The sequence below is a fragment of the Lingula anatina genome, chromosome 5 (assembly GCF_051362555.1).
Source record: "Lingula anatina isolate TDL-2025a chromosome 5, LinAna3.0, whole genome shotgun sequence".
Taxonomy (NCBI): domain Eukaryota; kingdom Metazoa; phylum Brachiopoda; class Lingulata; order Lingulida; family Lingulidae; genus Lingula; species Lingula anatina.
The window spans coordinates 13,053,949-13,073,770 of NC_141771.1; the positions used below are offsets into that span (position 1 = coordinate 13,053,949).

The window sequence follows — 19,822 nt, forward strand, 5'->3', positions numbered from 1 at the left end:
AGCTTGTGCTTCTATACGCTTACAACCTCTCTTATCAGAGTCCTGCTAGTAGGGCACCTCAAATTAATATTTTATCTGTTTGTTAGAGGCCTTTACTTTTAGTTTTATGGATCACTCAAGATTTTGTATACTTTATGTACAGTGGCAAAGGGTTCAAGATGTAATCCGGATTATCGGGAATTGACAATTCAGCGTAGAAAAGTATATCGGTACGTTCATATTTTTCATATTTTTATCTGCTTGTTGGAGGCCTTTTCTTTTAATTCTATTGATCATTCAAGATATTGTAAACGTTACGTAGAATAGGGCTCAGGGGATAATCGAAAGTATAAATACATGTTTAAGCGATTTCATTCTGTTGAACTTAAGAGATAGGCAGAGTGACAGCTCAATGCAAGGGCAATGTATTTAGTGCCAAGTTCATCATAGACTTGTTTACACAAATAATAATCTTTTCTTTCTTTCTTTTTTTTTTTTTTTTTTTTTTGGGGGGGGGAAGGGGGGGGGCAAAAGTGCAACCACTTCATGCAGCTTTCTGAACCGTAACGGAGAAGTATTTGCAGTAGGTCGTAGCATTAAGATCAAACTACTGACGTACAGCTGAAACCCACAGAGGACGCTAGTACATGTACCAAGCACTTTCTTTTTTTATCCTGATTTGTCGTCATTTCCCGATAATCCGGATGTATAGAACGTGCGTGGGCGTAAGGCATGTTTCAAGGTCTTGTTTTCATCCGCCGTAGAATGATAGGATACAATGTTCAGCCGCTGTGAAATAACTTGCTCGTATCCCGAAATTTGTTCATTTTCCTTACTTCTGGTCATTTTGTTGGATATTGCTGTTACATATGATTAAAAGGTTAATTTCTACTTATACACTTAAACACACACGGCAGTCCTTCTCTTCCTCCTCCCCTCTCTCTCTCTCTCTCTCTCTCTCTCTCTCTCCCCCCCCCCCTCTCTCTCTCTCTCCCCCCCTCTCTCTCTCTCTCTCTCTCTCTCTTATGCACACACTTATACACACACTGTACAGCCTAAGCTTCAGGTATGTCACGGTGCCCCGGCGACCTTAAAACAACATGATACCTGTGAGAAATGGAACTTGACAGGGGTGCTGTATATAATTACCGATACACTTCAACGAAGCAGTGTATAGATAAGTACTGGGTAAAAGCAGTAACACGTTCTAAATTCACGACTATGAGGGTGCGAAGGAAGTGTGTAGGAGGAAGCGACTACGAGGGGATAGTTTTAGCCCCCGTATTTCCTGTGGTTACGAATGAGGTGGCTGACGAAAATGGGGTCAGTACCCCCTGTACCCCCCCCCCCGCTCTTTTGCCCCTGCTGGTATCGGCACATACAGGTAGGAATACTAGTACAAGCCAAACTTTACCCATGCAGAAATGCATATACATAACTTATTTATTAAATAAATACAACTTATATTCCAACGGTATAATAATTATAATATTCCAATCTTGCAGAATGCACTGTTCTTTTTTTTTTTTTTTTTTATTTTAAATCAAGCCATTATTTGTCAGTCACATATAGTCATGCCTTAAATGTAGCAGCAGAGCACATCTAAACAGGTAACGGACGTTCGCTCACAATTCTCACACATTACTATACGTAGATCCTGGTCTGCACTTGTGGAAGACAAATAACACACCATCCTGGTGGAGAAAAAATGATGACATCAGATTAGTAATGGTAGAATGAATATATTAATCTGGTTAAATGAAAAGTATATTCGGGACATTCCATTAAAATACAATAATTATTGTATACGTAGCGTGCAAGTAAGCCATTTGCCATTTATTTCGTTATATAAAACAGGCGCAAAGTTTTAATTAATTAAAAACAGTCTCCTACTAATTAATCTACCCTCAGATCAGACATAATTTCATTTAAAGACCAGAATTCAAAGTTAATCGGTAATATGAAACATGACATTTCCCGAAAATAAATAAAATGGTCCCAAGGCCTACATGTGATCACCCCCTTTCGTCAAAAACGTAGGCCTACCTCACTGCTACATTGTACAAGACTGACACGCTGCCAGTATGAACGAAGGGATAGCTTGAATAGCAATCTACATACAGCATATACATACCCTAACTAGAAATGGAAAATCCGTCCAAAAGTCCTTATTTGGAATCACGTCTGTACCGGATTTATGGCGAATGAATTTCTGAGTAAGGATGCCACCAATGAGGTATATGGGGATCACAGTGACCAAGCTGGAAGTGAAATGCCATGCCTTTGAGATAAAATCTCTGTGAAAGGTGTTGAGATTATACGCCCAGAATAAAAAAATATGTAGCGTTACTTTTAAGAAAAAAAAATAAAATAATAAAGAAATAAATAAATAAATAAATAATAGAAATAGCTAATGCGTAATAGCATGTGCACGAAACTAAGTCAGTTCTCCCATCCTTTCCACCCCTCCTTTCTCTCTAGGAAGCAAACACACACACACACACACACACACACACACACACACACGTACGCACCAGAAACTTGTATGTATTCGCCTGCATGTCGTTTGCATACAGGTACATGTATGTGTATGTGTTTATGTTCAAACCTACATAGTCAACATTTGGACAGGAGACAAAACACACAAATAGTCGGATGGTGCGTATTATTCCAAGCTGATATTTTTTCTGTGAAAAAAGGATATTTTGTCAAACTTACACGTGCGCCCGCACGCACACACACACACACACACACACACACACACACACACACAGTCCACCCACATGATCATCATAACTGATCCTCCTCCTATACTGGCTTCGGACTTGTCCTTTCCTCCCTGTTTGGCTGCCTTGTCATCTTTGCCCCCACTGCTTCCCCCGCCGGTCCCACCGCTGCCGCCACTGTCACTGCCGCCTCCAGGGCAAGCATACTTGCTCTTTAGGGTCATATACTAATCAGAATAAAACACAATATTATGTGAATAAGTTTATCTATTTTTTTAACATTATTCATAAACATGTTTATAGGGGATAAAAAAATCACATCAGATATATCAAATGGCTTGTACTCATTTCTTCTTGTCGAAAGCCCTTTGTTCATGGGAGACAAAACTTTCTATACTTCGTCATGCATTTACATTATTTGCATGTAGTTACTTGCATACGACCACAAAAAGTCCTAATGTTAAGAAAATAAGAAAAAAATAATAAAAACATGCAAAAATATCACCTTGATATATCTTTAACAGCAAAGGCTAACCACTCGGCCATGTGGTAGAAATTGACTGTTTCTTTTTTAAGCTGGGTAAACTCAGAATTTAAAACAAAATGCATGAACTTTTTAAAGGGGCGTACTTTCCAGTACTTACGTATCTTCTCGACGACTTTTCACCGTCGGCGGTCAATTGGGCATCAACTTTGGAGTCGCATATAAGTGTTATGTACGTAAACCTAGAACAAGAAAATTGCTCTTAAACAAGGATGTGAGACTTTTAAGGGGTGTCCATACAACTATAAACCTACATGTATTAAAATAACCGGCGTCGACTTTACATCTATATTTAAGTAAGCTGCATTAGCTGAAAAAATAACTAAGACCATATTTGTATAATTAAATATTTTATTTGTATTCTCTCTCTCTCTCTCTCTCTCTCTCTCTCTCTAATTGTGTGTTTATGTGTCTACACGGTGCGTGGGCTTTCGTGTTTCGGTTTGTCTGCACGTGTTTCAGTGTTTGCGTGCTTGCGTGCGTGCATGTGTGCACGTGCGCGTTCAGCGTGATACGAAGATCCTGCACCTACCTTGTAACGCCGTAATGCGTGTTGGTGTACGTGAGGATGATGTTCGTGGACCCGTCTGACGTAAACTGGGCTGTGTTCTGGCTTCCTATAGGATAATAGCTGGACCACCAAGAGCCACTGCTCTGTATTTGACACGCCTACAACGGAGATTATTTTATACCAGAATAGTACTTCAGTTTATATCAATATCATGGGTTGAAATAAGAATTTAAAGTACTTTGTGAATAAAAGATTGCAAAACAATCATTAGACACAGTAGGTGTATATATCAATGGTGGAGAAGGAATCTTATAATCCGATGAAGACTGAAAAAGATAACTACATTTTGGGCATTAACAAATCAAGAAATTAGAATTGTTTAGAATTATTTGCTTCTCGTTTGGCTGAAGACGGGACGGAGAGCCAGGTAGGGGTGGTGCTTTTGTTTTGGAAAAAGTGGAACGGTTGTGATGGTAGATCGTTTTTATTTATAACGAAGTAGATTAGGTCCCGGGATCTGCGGTTGTTTAACCAGGGAGTTATAACTCCTTGATTTAACATATCCTAAATCGCAGCCTCAAACAAAATATATATCTTTAAACTATAACTTTGATATAAATACAATTCAGAGAAAATTAATTTCCCCCAAGAAAAATATTCAGAAAAATTATTAACAGTGCTCTATTTTAACTATACAGCCTTAATGAAAACGGAAGTGTGAATAAGTTTTGATCATTTTTATCATGCACTTACATCTGTGAATAATGAACGAGATAGAGAACTAGGTCATTGCTGAAACTTACCGCTACGTTCTGACATGACCCTTGAGTGAAATCTTTGCAAGGATTCCAGGAGAATTTGTCTGTGCCGGAAGTGGCTTGAATGTTTTCAAATCTGGCAATAAAAAACGTACGTTGGTAAAAAACACTCTATAAATATACCGGTAGATATCAGGGGCAGATCCAGAGATATTTTCTGACAGTCTTCTGAATTATCTTTGTTAATCCATCCTCCATTTTTTACCGTCTTCCGACAGAAAATATTAGATACACGTCAATGTAAACTTTAAAATCTGACCGTCTTCCGGAAGACCCAGAAGACAGCCTAAAACTGCCCCAGCATATGTGTAATGAGGCCAATAATTAACTTAAAGATCCCAACCCCTTAAAAATAAAGTTCTTATCAAATATGTAATGTCGCCTCACACCGTTCAGCAGACAGAGGTGAGAACATCGCGCACTAATAATTCAAAGGTACCCACCTCGCTTTGCCATTGCTGAGCGCCAGAGGATGGAGGTCCACGTTACCATTTGCGTGTTTACAGCTGCAAGAATCTATCTTAGCACATGTCTCACTGGAGACCCTACGTATTGCCAGTACCAAAATAAGAGGCAACACTTTAATTGGATGAATAATGGAGAAAGGATGCATCTTGTGGCATGTGAACGTTCACGCTCTAATCACGAAATCACGTGATCCTGTGTCGCGCCCTCACTTGAAATGTCGTCACTGTTGTTGCTCCCGGGAAGGGTTGACAAGTTTTATTGCTTGATTACTTAACCAACTTGAGTACGGTTTTGAGAAATACAAGAGACAGACATACTTCCAGGCAGTGATTGAACAGACAATGATCGACTGTTTTTATGATTTCATGGTCAAAAACTGCACATGATGTGATACGTGGATTTGCTTGTTATATTACTCGAAAAATACACATGTATCTCCTTACTTTACTTTTGAGGAGCAAATATATATCATTCACTATACCGAAAGTGACAAGTCCATCATAAAATATTACAATTTCAATATATACTACTTTGTCCCCAGTGCAGTATTTACTGTTTAAAAAGTTAAAACGTTGTGTAACATCAGGCCTTTGTTCAAACAAAGGACTCCGCTACAAGCTATTGTGTCGTCGGGGTCGATTATAAACGATAGCGCTATAAATGCAGAGACCGAAAGGAAACTGAGTAGATGTACAGGGGACAAAGTCTGGACCGTACATGTGCAGATCTCTATTGTAGTGCCAGGGGCAGGTAGAACCGGCCGGGTAGCTCAGTAGGTAAGAGCACTCGCCCTGTAAGCGAGGGGTCCCGGGTTCGATTCCTGGTCTGGCTGGTGGTTTTTCTGCACTCACCCCAAATCGCTACAATGGTGGCAGCGGTGTTGCGAGATAGGGCTCGTGTCTTTCGGCATTTGGGGGGGAGGAGTGTAGTGCCAGGGGCAGGTAGAACCGGCCGGGTAGCTCAGTAGGTAAGAGCACTCGCCCTGTAAGCGAGGGGTCCCGGGTTCGATTCCTGGTCTGGCTGGTGGTTTTTTCGCACTCACCCCAAATCGCTACACTATCTTGTTATTACCTGATTCTTCACCTGCCCCGAACAGAGACTGAGAGAACGGACTGAGGAGAAAATGAAGATTGTGCCGTGCATTATAGCAATATTTTGGGTGGTTCTTACATTTGAGAGGTAAGAAACAATACTTTGAAGTGATATAGCGTAGAGTAAGAAGAACATCCAAGTGTTTAAGCGATAACCCTGTATCAGACCAGGGAATTATATCGGAATTCCCTGATCGGACAATGCTCCGGTGTAAGACCAATAAATTCCCAGCGGGCAAACTATGTTGTTTTACCGTTGAAACAACGTTGAACCATAATGTTGATAATACGTTGGATTAACATTGGATTTGAAAGTTGACTCAACCTCAGAAAACAACGTTGTATCAACGTCAGATAACAACATTGTATCAACCCCAGTTGTAATTAGACAACATTCCTGCATGAAAAGACATTAAAATGACCTGAAATGTTTTTATTTTTGGTACAAAACACAGGTACACAATTATAACGTACACTGTAAAAACATCCAAGTGCCTGCTTTGTCTGATATTTTCAACGCATTTAACTCCTCTCCACACTTATATATAGCACTTACACAGAAAGATTGCGTACGATACTGTACCGGTAGTTGGCACATTTGGTTTTTCAGTCCACAGTTCACTTGGGTCTCAGAACACAAGAAGTCCGCTGGAAAATTTTGTACATTAATACATGAAGTACATGTATTTTAGTCCGATTATTAAGTATATAGATGATGAAAAGGCAATCAGAAAATTGCCAAATTCCTGACTATTTGATCATTCTTCCCTTGAATCAAAGTACAGGGTCCTATATGTCACATAAATAGTATGGAAGATTTAGACTGCTATAGTCGGATAGCATAGCCGACTACATTATACCTACATGACGCACCCCAGTGTAACGTACGTGACAGAGGCTCTCATGAAAGACTGGGGTAAAACAAGCAGTGGCGTCCATTACTAGCAATGCTTGTTCAATTACTTGTGATAACCATTTTCTTGCTTTTCACAAAGGTACTGAGCGTCAATCAATAGCCGTCAGGGGGATTTTCTAAAGCTGATGCTGATTTTATCAGCGATAAATCAAAACCTCTCCAACTTTGCAACCAACCACTTTTCAACCACCTTTTCAACCAGCCCAGAGCCGAAGAAGTTACCCTGTTAATTTACCAATTAAACTCATCTTCCAGGCCCCACCCCCAATCTTAATTATCACAAGGGGTCGAGAATGTTCCTTAAATATGTCCACCGTAAAAATTTCCCTCGTGAGTTTAATACTAAATTATATTTCCTGGAGCAAACGGTATTTTTCTTCTACCAACCAACCTTTCCCTCTCCTTTCCTGAGATGATAATAATTATTATTATAATGATAATAATAACGTAAAATTAACAACTTCATAATGATCAAAAATATTTCTTGTCCTTAGATAAGTTCAGCAGGAATTGGTAGATGTACTGTTATGTAAACAAAGGAAAAATATGTTAATGACCATATGTTTTTATACTTTAAGAATCAAATTGTGTAATTATCATCATCATAATTGAATTTTCACTTGTGTTTCAGCCCGCACTGCCATGCGCTTGCCGATGATTCTATATATTCCGAAACAAAGTTCGACCAAAATGATAGCCTGAGAGTAAAACAAACCGCAAGCTTGAACGGCAGGGTTGGACAAGACCTTGAAAATGGCGAGACCGACAAAGATTCGGAGAATGACCAACTGATTAAAGATCTAGAGAGTGACCCAAGCTACAGCGAAACGAAGTCCGGTTTGATTTTTGATAAGGCAAGTGGGGAAGCTCATCCGAGAAAAATTGCAGTTAACGCCATCAAGAAAAGAAGACAAAAACGCCATAGACAGAAAACAAAGAAATCAAAGACATAAAAGAAACGTGACAGCAAGGACCGCATTCTTAACGCAATGTTGGGAACAGTGACATTCAACGTAGGGCTTCACCCTACTCTTATTCCCGAGTAAGTGCCTGAAGCAGGGGCGGATTTAAGCCGTCTTCTGGGTCTTCCGGAAGACGGTCAGATTTTTAAGTTTACATTTACGGGTATCTAATATTTTCTGTCGGAAGACGGTCAAAAATTGAGGACGAATTAACAAAGATTATTTGGAAGACTGTCAGAAATTATCTCTGGATCCGCCCCTGTGAAGTAATAAGTAGACAAATATCACCAAAAAAGAAAGTGTCTAGAACTCTTTATTGAGAGAAATAAGGCACTACTGCACAAGCGGATCGGAAATTGAAAAGAATTTTTCATTAATGAATTTTGTGTTTGTACGACTCTAGATTTTCTATGTATTCCTTTACAAGTATTCGGGAAAAAAATTGAAACGGTGAAACTCCTTATCAATGTAAGAAATTGTCCTCTTTACATTTGAGTGATGATATGGTTACTATTTTTTTCAAAGACAATGGGTGGGAGTAATTGTCCATTTATTTATTTATTTATTTATTTATTTATTTACTTCCTTTTTTGATTATGTATTTTTTTTTCGGAAACACATGAAGCTGCCTCTCATTTGGGACCGATATAAGCTGTCATCCTTTAATATGGTCGTCAAAGTAGTGATTTCAAGCAATAAATAGCTTACACTTAACTGTGCGTATTATTTTTACTTATAATAAAATATATGTTTTGTTTTTTTTAACTTTCCAGATACGAAACGCGTAAAGCAAAGTTTATTGAAATAATAGAAAATGGTTCTCTTCCGGGAGATGTCGTCTGCTTGCAAGAGGTTTGGGAAGCAGACGATCTTAGAGAAATAATCTCCAAGACACAGACAGATTTTCCATTTTCAGTCAGCGCCCTGCATCAGACTATAGACGGCGACACTGTCTTCCCCACTGCTAATCCTTTAGTACCTGCTTGTACCCTTGCTGAGGTAAATACACTTCATTTGTTACAGTCGAGTATCATAACTCTCAAAGTTTTAACTTCATGTATATAACCTTACCTCGATTTATTTGAGCTCTGCTTCTGTTAACAGTAGAAAAATAATATGGCTTGCATATTTTGTCATCGTTATTTCCTCCCTGGGGTGGATACGGTGATGTACCTTTTAAGAAATGGGCTTCTAGAAAAGTTGAACTTGGTTTGCTCGATAACATAAAAACTGGTAACATAACTAAATTCAAAGTCATTTTTATGAATATCATCATTATCCTACTGATTTTGAATTCTGTTGTCGTTCAAAGGGCTATCACTGCATGAAAAATCAGCTTTTATATATCCTGAAAGATGATCAAAAGGCCTCCTTTTATTCACCTTCTCACACCTTTCCTAGACCTTTCGTTTTTTTAGGAAAAGACGATCTTTTGAATGACTTTTGTATAAGCGAAAAGGTATACAAATGGCCCACTTTTCTTTACATTTTCTCTACACAAAAGATTAACTTTCATAAACCTTTTGATGTAAAAAGACGATCTTTTGCTTGAAGAAAAGGTATTCTCAAGTTCATCATTCATCAGCTTTTTGCATGCTAAATGGCATATGAATGATCCACTTTTCTCTACCTTTTCCTGACAAAAAGTCCAACTTTCAGATGCCTTTTGTGCAACTTTCCAGATACAAAAGATAACCTTTTCAAACCTTTTTATTTAAGAAAAGACTGTGTTTTTTCTTCTTTTGTTACGTATTTTAATGTAATATTTATTGCGGCAATTTAATAATATATTGATAAACAGAACAACACATGGTATAAATTTTAATAATTTATTCCATTATAACATTTTTGTGCAGGTTGTGCTTGTCTTTTGAAAGTTTTTGATAATCCAAGGAAATTTAATTTTCTTGTTTTGATAATCCAAGAAAGGCTCAGGAAATGTTCTCTAAATGTACTTTCAGCCAGATCCATTAGTCCTACTATATATGCGTAACTTCCCACTCTCGTGGGAGTAGTATTCCTGGAATCGTCTGTCAAGTGAACACTTTGCCTGCACAAATCTTTGCCTTTTGCCTCCTGAAAAATAGGATGCATGTAATGATAAATGTTGTTTTGGGTAACAGTTCATTTTAATGCTAATCAAATATGATAAAAACAAGGGCAACTTTTATGTCTAATAATGATGTTAGAAGTATTTTCAAATTATGGACTTAAAGCCATCAAACGGCTTAAAAAAGAGATTTTACCTCCTTACTTTTTTTCCATATTTTTTGTTTCAGCTCATCCAGTCCTTTTGCTTGTTTTAGAACATCCTCCTACTTTTCAGATCTGTAGTATCTTTTAATGGCACCTAGTAAAGAAATAAAAAGAGTGAACTATTTGAGTGTAATATCATGCAAAAAGTTTTCAATTAGGGAAATATGAATAATGACATAACTACAAGTAATGATGAAAATATGCATTCATGATTACTGCTAGGCAACTTGATTGAGCCTTGCACAGAACTTAGATAGGCTCCTGTATTACATACCCCATTCTTCTCTTCCAATTTTTTTTGCCTTAGCTCATCCACTTTGTTTGCTTTTATATGCTGTTCAGACAGCCTGTCTTTTAATAGCATCTGGAAAAGAAATAGTGATTTTAAGATAGTGAATTCTTTTAGTGTAATATCATACAAAAAGTTTTCATTTATGAAAATATGAATGCTGAAATAACTACATTGTCATACAATGATGAAGATATTCATTATTACTGCTCAGGGTCCATACAGCAACATAAAAGCAATTTAAATGACTTCTGGGGCTCTTAATCAATAACTTTTCAATAACTCAATGCGTCTTACTGTCATTTTTAAAGTTTACATAGAAAAGAGGAGCATCAATTTACACAAACTTTGTACTTAAATGATAATGAAACATGAGAAAAAAATTGACAGATTAAAAAGGGCATTCCCCCAGCATGTCTACATTCAGGTTAAAAACAAGGTTTGAAATAATCATTCGACAAATTCTAACTGATCAAATCCCAGAATATTTTAGGGAAAAATGATGAATACAAGCCCTTTCTAAGCTTAATAACAATTTCAAGTACTTTTTATGTCATAAACAGACTGAATACATGTACAAGGGGCAATACTAGATTCAAACACTCAAAGTGCTGTACCGGGGTATGAACCCTGCGAGTGAACCAGTGCATTGATTATATAACACTGCCTGGAATTTAGGTCAAGGAATGTAGGTCGACTATATGGGATTAATACAGGCCAGTTATATACATGTACAGAATCTTTACTTGTACGCGGGGCCGTACTTTGATGTAAACTTTTTGCAGTGTTCTAATACATAGGTCAGAGTGTTTGATTAACAACTGTTTCACGATCGTGATAACCTTTTTTCGGCGCGGTCTGTTCTCCGGGCATAAAACCCATCTTGGGCTTCCGTGACACGGTTGTATGTTCCCTTAAATATGATTGATTCACATGTTATATTAGACCTACCTGATGCATTTACTCATTCTCTTCATCCTCGTCAGTTAAATTATCGCCGCAACAATTGCCATCTTGCAAAGAAGTCGACCATAATCAATACGGTGGCTTGGAAATTATCTTCTGTGACCGGCCTGCACAGTCTTTCAGTCCGCGCATTTTCAACCGCCTGGCCTTGCGCATGCGCAGATAGTCTGTAATGGGATATCTTTCGCGCCGATTCTCTACCATTGACCTATAGCGCAGTATTAATGACAGAAAAGCGCGCACGGCAACCTTTTACTTCGTGTTTTACTCAAGACTAAAAACAGCAAGACACAATAATATAGATCACTAGACACGGGGCAGCCGGTCATCGTTTTACAAGGTAGGTGATATAGTGATTTCAGTAATGTTCTCACAGTGTGTGTTAACACAAATTAGAGCCAAAGCATGCTTCTGTGATTAAAGCGGGAATCTTTCTCGAAGCACTGCATGTTGCAAGGTAATTAAGTCGTCTCTCGAGAAAGGATCGAGTTATACTGAGTTTCATAGGGCTTGGCTTTTGTCTGTTCTAACGTTTGACCTGTTACTCACTGTGAACTTTGGAAATATATGACATGTGCATGCACGTCCACGATACGGGGTAACAACAAGGGGTTGTCATTTTTAAAAGTGTTAGAATATTCCCATTTGTTGGATTACAAGGGGGTGCTTTAATGTGAAAGGGGATGGATTCGTCTTAGACCCCATTTCCAGAGATTAGATTGATATAATTTAGATCGACCTAACTCCCTGGGGGTTCACGCGAAATAGCTGTCAGCCGAGGGGACACGAAAGTTAATTACCCCCTTACAGCTTGTAGTAGGCTGGACGGACATTTAAGCCGGATTATCTGACAGTAATCTAGGGAGACCCCCCCCCCCCACCCCGGGGATAGATTGATCTAAAAACTCTTGGAATACAGCCTTATACAACCGAAAATGACACCATTTAAAACAGCACTCTCTATTGCAGTTGCTAATTATAGAAAAGAATTAAGGCTCTCAGAAAATATTGTCATGTGTTTTTGTTATGTCTCTATTATTCAATGTCTTTTCTTTTATAAAGGAATGGGGCGTCACAAGAAGAAAAAGGAGTGCCTGTCGTCACAAGAAAAGAGATGAACATCTAAAAGAAGGCTGCGTTCCCGTGCTCCTGTTATACATGAATTCCCAGTCTGCAGCTAGAATAAAAATTGTTAACCTACATGTATAACCTCATTGTGTTTACCTCAGACCCCCTGTCAAATTTATAGAATTAAACATGCTGAAATGGTAAAGGGAAGACTGGCTCGCTATGAGCAAGAGAATAAGTAAAAAGTTATGTATGGTTGATAATTTTCCTTTGATATTAAGATTAACTACAGCAGTGTAAGCAAGATGAATTAAGGATATGCAAACAGTAACAGTGTGTCAGTAATATAACCAGTTCCAATATAAACAAATTCAAATTGCAAAGCTGATTACTACCTATCTAACTTCGGTTAAATATTTCCATCATGCCCAGGGCCTTACTATTAGGGATTATGTAAAAGGTAAAACTTGCTCTCTGGAGTCTAAAACACATCATAACAATTTTAAGTGGTTTTCTCATTAGAAACGATCCCCTGGTCAGGCAAACTATGGAGAGGCGACTTCTGACATTTATTGTAATTTTTTTTTTTGACTTGATACAATTAGTGCAAATACTGACATAACTTAAAATAACAAAGTTAGTGATGAGAGATCCTATTGCCTTTTTTGTTGAGGAGAGGTGGTTTTCTGTTTAGAGACAATCCTCTAGCCAGGCAAATTATGGAGAGGTGACCTCAAACACTATTTTGACTTGGTACAATCAATGCTAAAATCCTGACATAACTTAAAATAACAAAGTTAGTGACGAGAGATCCTATTGCCTTTTTTGACGAGGAGAGGTGGTTTTCTGTTTAGAGACAATCCTCTAGCCAGGCAAATTATGGAGAGGTGACCTCAAACACTATTTTGACTTGGTACAATCAATGCTAAAATCCTGACATTACTGAAAATAACAAAGTTAGGTGATGAGAGATCCTATTGCCTTTTTTGTCAAGGAGAGGTGGTTTTCTGTTTAGAGACAATCCTCTAGCCAGGCAAATTATGGAGAGGTGACCTCAAACACTATTTTGACTTGCTACAATTAGTGCTATAATCCTGACATAATAAGCTAATATCCAGAGGCATGGAGATCATTTCCTGTGAAAGTAATTATCTAGGCTAATATGGAGATGTGACCTCTGACATATAACTTTTTTATTTGCTGTATTTAAATCCTGACAATATTGGAATAAAAATATAAGTTACTTTTGATTCCTAAAGTTGTTTGTCGTTTAAAGCGTCAAAATTATGTCTACCCCAAGTGAAATTCGGTGAACACTTCTTCCACTGCACTGAGTGCTATATATTTATACATAAACTCCAGCCAATGCAAGATTGCATAATTATTTCTCCGACATGCAAATCACCACATTCAATCTATCTGTTAAATACTTTAATCAAATTGCAAAACATTTTATCATGCAAACAATTTGCAAAAGTATTCGCTTTTTTCATACTGTGCTTAATGTAAGATACGGAATTAAGTCATGTACATAGAATAACTAGTATACATACAAAAGATCACCACGCAATATTATGAAATTAGTCTTAAGCTTTCAAAAAATAAAAACATTCACAACATGTGACCTTTCCAGTCAACAAAAGCTGGAATGTAAGGTGGCCTTTCGCACTGTAAAAGGTGATAGTTGAACTTTTGAAAACTGAAAGTTAATTAAAATGTGAATGACGGTCTTTCCGAGAGGTAAAAGTTGATAAAAAGATGACCTTTTACAAATAAAAGGTGAAAGATGACCTTTTCGTCAGGAAAGGATGATGAAAGATGAGGGATCATCTTTCGATAACATTTTGTAGATAACTGAAAGGCGATAAAAGGTGTTTTTTCATGCAGTGTATGGTGCTGATACCTATTAAGCGTTTGTATATATATATATATATATATATATATATATATTAAAACATAAATTCAATACGGAATAAATCGTTCCATGGTGAATACCGTGCGCTTGCAATACGTTAACGTTTTCTGTCAAAAGATTTTTATTTGTTGTCATTTCCTTGTGTGGGAAAGCATAACATTTGGTTCCACCTTTAATTACAGGTGAATGCAGTATCCCAGTGTTTTTTTAACAATTGTGTCGCGAACAATGCGCCAGACAGGTTTTTGTGTTTCGTTGGGAACTGCACAGCAGAGTACCAGGCGCTCTCCCAGGTCTGTTTAGCTTGCCTTTTGGCACGGCAAACTCAAAATGTGAAAGAATTGCTGAATGCTTTCAGTCGAACTGAGCTTTGTGCTACAACCCCTTACGAGATGACCTATGGCCTAGTGATACTCAGCAAACGACCGATAGATGACACTAGTTTCGTAGACTACCACGATGGATATTCAGTGAGTGTGCCGCGCGGGTATCTTCGTGCCAAGGTACGTATATTCAATCCTCAGAAATCATTTATGCATGGAAGTGTAAATGATTTAAATAAAATCAAGCCTGGCTGTAGCCACGCTCGACTGTCACCTTGTTTGATTAATCAGCCTACTGAAAGGACCTACAAAACCTCATGAAATGAAAAATCCTAGCAAAATCAATTAGGCATTTTTATCTTAAACTGACATGATATAAACAAAATTTATTTTGGTTAATTTGTTAAAAATTAAAATGGTACACCGCTGAGGTTTCAATATCAGAGAATTATTCTTGTCAAATTGGTATTCAAACTAATTATATGCATACCGTCTAGAGTGTTCTGAAAGGTATCAATCAATATGAATATAAGTATTAAAATTTCAGTGTTCAATTCCAGTTGCATCGTTCACAATTTCCGCTCCTAAACCATATTCTTACCGAATTTTATGAAAAGTTTCTAAAGCCAAATTTTGTCTGGCACTAAATATATTCCTCTAGAAAAAAAAAGGTGTTACCCCTGCCGCACTGATGTACATTGCTACTGGGGAAAGATACCCATAGGTATAATTTTACTAGTGCATAACAACTAGGAAACCGATTATCGTGCAGCCCACATAATTAGTGGTATGGGGTGTATCGGCTTCTTAGGTGTACTTGTGCTTGTATTGGTCAACGGGAAGCGTAACGCAGAACATTACATCCAAGTTCTGGAAAGAAACTTAATAAGGAATTCTGTCAAGAATATCTTTTCTTTCAGCATGACTATGCTACCCCACTTACAGTCAATGTAACAGTATAGGCTGGTTATATGCAAATTCAGATTCAGCCCCCCCCCCTCCCCCCTCCCATGGCCAGCTCAATCCCTAGATCAGAACCTCAAAAGAAATGTGTGGGATATCCTCAGAAATAGATAGCTGAAGGATAACCTTGCAAACAAAACTGATCACATTCTTTGAGGAACGCCAACACTCTACAAACGTTAAAAACTTTTTAGCAAAAAGCACAGTTCGCGTCAGGTGCATTTTCCAATCCAGAGGATACTGTACAATATACTATATCGTGGAATTTATTTACTATCATAAGCTTATTAATTTCTTGCACAATCAGTAAAAAAAATTGTAAAACAATCCCTTCAGAATCTGATAAAAAACAATGGATTATGACATTACCTTCTGTATCACTTTACGCACTACATTATGGGTGACACTTTTTTTTTTTTTTTTTTTTTTTTTGCTAGGGGAGTACGTCTATAGGTCAATTGTCAATACACTTAAGTATTTAAACAAACATTTTTTTCCTACAGGTTGGTGGTGTCCACGTGTTCTGTACTCACACAACCCCTGTTCTGACGGATATTTACTTAGATGGTAAGTAGGATAACAAGTGTTTAAGAGGGGCATTTACTTAAGGGAGTTGGACCCACGTAATGGGCTTAGCGTCTGCTTCCCCCCTTCTTTGCTCAACATTTTGTTATAAAAGGGCATTCTTTCACAAAATTACGAAAAAAATACTTGTCATATGGCTTGGCTGCTATGTATTCGTTTTGATGTCAATTTTAAAGAAAGGGAAATGAAAGGTCTGTGCAACAGCGAGTCCGGTATTCACTCATTTCAAACAAGTCAGTGTCGATGTGACTCAAGTGGATCAAAATATAGGACGGGGTAGGGGGGGGGTGGCTCTACAAATTATTGCATCAACGTGACCTTGAGTAGTGCCTCGAATTGCCTTATGTGTGAGTAGTCCGCTTAACACTGATAACCGGTATAAACCTAATGTATTTCCTTGTCTACTAAGTAATTTAATCTCTGTTCATATTGTAACTGTTATACATCATCTTTTGATAAATGGTGTCCATGGTTTATCTTTATATAATTTGTCTATAAATGAGCAATAGTGTGTTCTTTAAATCAATTTCCAGGCCGTTTCGGTAGTTACGAGGAACAAAGTTTATATGAACTTGGAACGCTCCTGAACGCTGCAAATCCCGTTCTCGAGAAATCACTTTTGCTGGGCGATTTCAACACTTCACCGAGTATCCCGGATGCAAACATTACGTCACAGCTTCCCGTGGCCTATCAGCTCCTGACCCAGAACTACTTTTCCCCTTATCTGGAGGTAGTGACGTCATGCACATACTGCAATGATAACTGGCTGACTAACAATCGCTCTGACCGTATAATAGACCACGTGCTTCCACCCAAATCATGGAGGGACCAAATAATGGAGAAGGTAAAGGGAGATATTAGTCGTACACGCGTGATTTAAGGTTACGGGTGTGTGTGGGAGTGTGTGTGGGGGGGGGGGGGGGGGGGAAGGGGGGGCACCCGCAAGAAAACGCAGTAGTTACTCCAGCGCAGTAGACTACTGCAATCATACTGCAAACCGCAGCAGACTACTGCAATCATACTGCAAACATGCTTCAAATCTGCTTCGATTTGGGAGCTAATTAGCATATTTGAAACATGCTTCTATCATGCTGCTAATCTACTGCATTAATGCTCCTCTCTGTACAAACCTATGTACTTTTTGGAGTAGAATTGCAGTAGGCTGTGCTGCATTTCTACTGCAAATATGCTCCACACCACTACTGCGTTAATGCTTTTTTGCTACTTCGATACTTCGCATTTTCGTGCGGGCAGGAACGTGGCTAAAGATTGCATGGATTCGGTAGATCTTAGCTTTGTCATAATACCAGCTCTGTTTTCGAACTATGAATACTTCATTTAAAAGGAGTTGCGTTTAAGAAACAATTTTGTAAATTAAGTTATCTTTGGCAATTTTAATTTTCTTTAAAACACTTATACGTATTTAAAAATACGTATAAATGTTTTAAAGAATTTGATACACATTTCTATTTATGCAAAATATCATAGTGTTGTCTGCACATGTGCATTTGTACAAATTTAGTGGAGTTCTAGTATTTACGGTACGAAGATCAGGCTCAGGAAAGCTATTCAGCGTTATATCTCTTTTTGTAACTGTTATGTAATAAGTAAACGAAATGAAAAGCTGTTGAAGTGAGCTTTTTATTGATTTAATACTTGTTGGAATATCTTGGTCGGTTAAGAAGGGAGCCACTTACTTTCCACCCTATGTCCGCAACCTTAAAAGAAGACCACGTCAAGCACTGCAAACATTGGCTATAATAAAATACTAGTGTTGATTTTTACTAATTAAATTATATATATCTTAATTTTTGTAACCTTTTTGTGCTCTGAACTATGAAACATATTTCCTTTTTGAATTCCCTTTGGTACTTGACAAAAAGATTAACGGTTGTAAATTCAAAATGATTTATGTTTAGTGTATACGTATTATAATTTGCATGGTAAAGTTGTGCTGCTATATGAAACTTTTCAAATTGAGTCTGTACTCAGCTGCAGTTTGTACATAGATATGAGTAAAAAAAGATTTAGAAGGCTTTTTACACTAGTAAAATAATATCACACTTCTTAAACCTATTCCAGGCCACGCCAGTGAGAATATTTGATGGAGATGCCACTGTGTCGGACCATTACGGCGTAGCTTTGTTCAACCAAGAAAGAAAGGAAGACTAGATCAGCACTTCCAATATATCATACCATTTACTGACATTCCATTCCCCAACCTGCTCGATAAATCGACTGATGAATCAATCCGTGTTGGAAAATGTTCCTGTAATCTGCCTCAATTTACGCAAGCTTTTTGGCAGGCAGTCTTAGAAATGAAGTCATAGAAAGCAATACAAAAGTTAAAAGCAAAGCATGGTGGATTTTTATGATTGTGCAAGAGACTAACTTCGACAGTAGTTACGAGAAGATAACAAGAAAAATATCAGTGGATGGCTTTTGCAGTTTTCATTTTATGTCCTGACCAAATTTTCTCAAGAAAACCGCTTTCAGGGGCGGATTTAGGCCGTCTTCTGGGTCTTTCGGAAGACGGTCAGATTTTCAAGTTTACGCTGACGGGTATCTATATGTTTATGTCAGAAGACGGTCAAAAAATGGAGGATGGATCAACAAATATAGTATGGAAGACTGTCAGAAAATATCTCTGGATCCGCCCCTGGCTTTTGTACTGTACGTTGACAAGTGGGGTGAAAGAGTGAGTGTGTGTGTGTGTGTATGTGTGTGTATATGTATGTAGTACAGTGTATTTCAGTTAGTGCTTTTGTGTTATTCCTATTTCTGAGTCCAATTTTGTATTTGCACTTTGTTTGTTAATATATTCCTTTAGACAAAATAAAATGTATAAATCCTTGTGGCATGTGTTCGTTTACGCCCCAATTACGAAATCACGTGTACATGTGTCAGGCCCTCACTTGAAATGGCGTCACTGCGTTTAGCTCCTGGGAAGGGTTGACAAGTTTTATTGCTTGATTACCTAACTTACGTGAATGAGTTCTTAGGATAAGTAAACAACACAAAGTGTGAGGTGTAAGTTTGGGGGGTCTTCATTGACAAATGTCGAGTTGACTTATTGCAACAGGCACTCATCATAAGAAATTAACCTTTTCTCAATGGGAAATCTCTACTGGACCATAAGCAATTACGACCCATGTATTTTGGGTTGAGTGACTCCTAAATATATATTGGGATTTTATGAACAAATGAATAAAAGGGATATTAAAGTATAAAGCAATCGTCCTACCCCCGGGGAGGATCGAACAAACGACCTTCAGAAAATTCTACTGCTTTAAAGTTATGAGTCTGCCGAGCTGCCAATTACGAGAATAAACAAAGAGGTAAGAAAAATTGTAGAGAAAGCATAACCCTTTTCCCAGGCGACTTTCCAGCAGTGTAATACGAGTAATACAATTTTCGGGAACAAAAGCGTTATGCAATATAA

The 19,822-nt window shown here is 37.9% G+C and overlaps 2 protein-coding genes and 1 long non-coding RNA gene across 4 annotated transcripts; 1 reads left to right on the top strand and 2 right to left on the bottom strand.

The window, feature by feature from the left end:
- Positions 1-1,394: 1,394 nt before the first annotated feature.
- Positions 1,395-5,353, bottom strand: LOC106164287 (uncharacterized). Its single transcript, XM_013542162.2, has 7 exons — positions 5,022-5,353; positions 4,564-4,654; positions 3,782-3,918; positions 3,350-3,431; positions 2,763-2,932; positions 2,114-2,240; positions 1,395-1,673 (listed from the first exon to the last, which is right to left on the bottom strand). Exons 1-7 carry the CDS (start codon positions 5,189-5,191, stop codon positions 1,614-1,616), a joined length of 837 nt encoding a protein of 278 aa, XP_013397616.1. The 5' UTR covers positions 5,192-5,353; the 3' UTR covers positions 1,395-1,613.
- Positions 5,354-6,053: 700 nt separating this feature from the next.
- LOC106164298 (uncharacterized) lies at positions 6,054-19,234 on the top strand. The gene is made up of 7 exons (XM_013542180.2): positions 6,054-6,225; positions 7,685-8,095; positions 8,789-9,014; positions 14,692-15,012; positions 16,299-16,362; positions 16,914-17,224; positions 18,463-19,234. The coding sequence occupies exons 2-7, from the start codon at positions 8,043-8,045 to the stop codon at positions 18,550-18,552; spliced, it is 1,065 nt and encodes a 354-aa protein (XP_013397634.1). The 5' UTR covers positions 6,054-6,225; positions 7,685-8,042; the 3' UTR covers positions 18,553-19,234.
- Positions 9,831-11,679, bottom strand: LOC147761664 (uncharacterized). Of its 2 annotated transcripts, none has more exons than XR_015334766.1 (4): positions 11,512-11,679; positions 10,546-10,635; positions 10,270-10,365; positions 9,831-10,091 (listed from the first exon to the last, which is right to left on the bottom strand). It is a non-coding gene; the product is annotated as an uncharacterized LOC147761664 (long non-coding RNA). The 2 variants fall into 2 exon arrangements; XR_015334767.1 differs by having other exon boundaries at positions 10,262-10,365.
- Positions 19,235-19,822: the final 588 nt, after the last annotated feature.

What these genes read in the sequence shown, in the direction of transcription:
- LOC106164287 (XM_013542162.2), bottom strand. Translation starts at nt 5,191, where the DNA reads ATGCATCCTTTCTCCATTATTCATCCAATTAAAGTGTTGCCTCTTATT. An exon ending in CTCAGCAATGGCAAAGCGAG is followed by an intron (nt 4,655 to 5,021) that starts GTGGGTACCTTT and finishes TTTTATTGCCAG; the next exon opens with ATTTGAAAACATTCAAGCCA. An exon ending in ACGCATTACGGCGTTACAAG is followed by an intron (nt 3,432 to 3,781) that starts GTAGGTGCAGGA and finishes TTCTTGTTCTAG; the next exon opens with GTTTACGTACATAACACTTA.
- LOC106164298 (XM_013542180.2), top strand. Translation starts at nt 8,043, where the DNA reads ATGTTGGGAACAGTGACATTCAACGTAGGGCTTCACCCTACTCTTATT. An exon ending in CTGCTTGTACCCTTGCTGAG is followed by an intron (nt 9,015 to 14,691) that starts GTAAATACACTT and finishes CTTTAATTACAG; the next exon opens with GTGAATGCAGTATCCCAGTG. An exon ending in GCGGGTATCTTCGTGCCAAG is followed by an intron (nt 15,013 to 16,298) that starts GTACGTATATTC and finishes TTTTTCCTACAG; the next exon opens with GTTGGTGGTGTCCACGTGTT.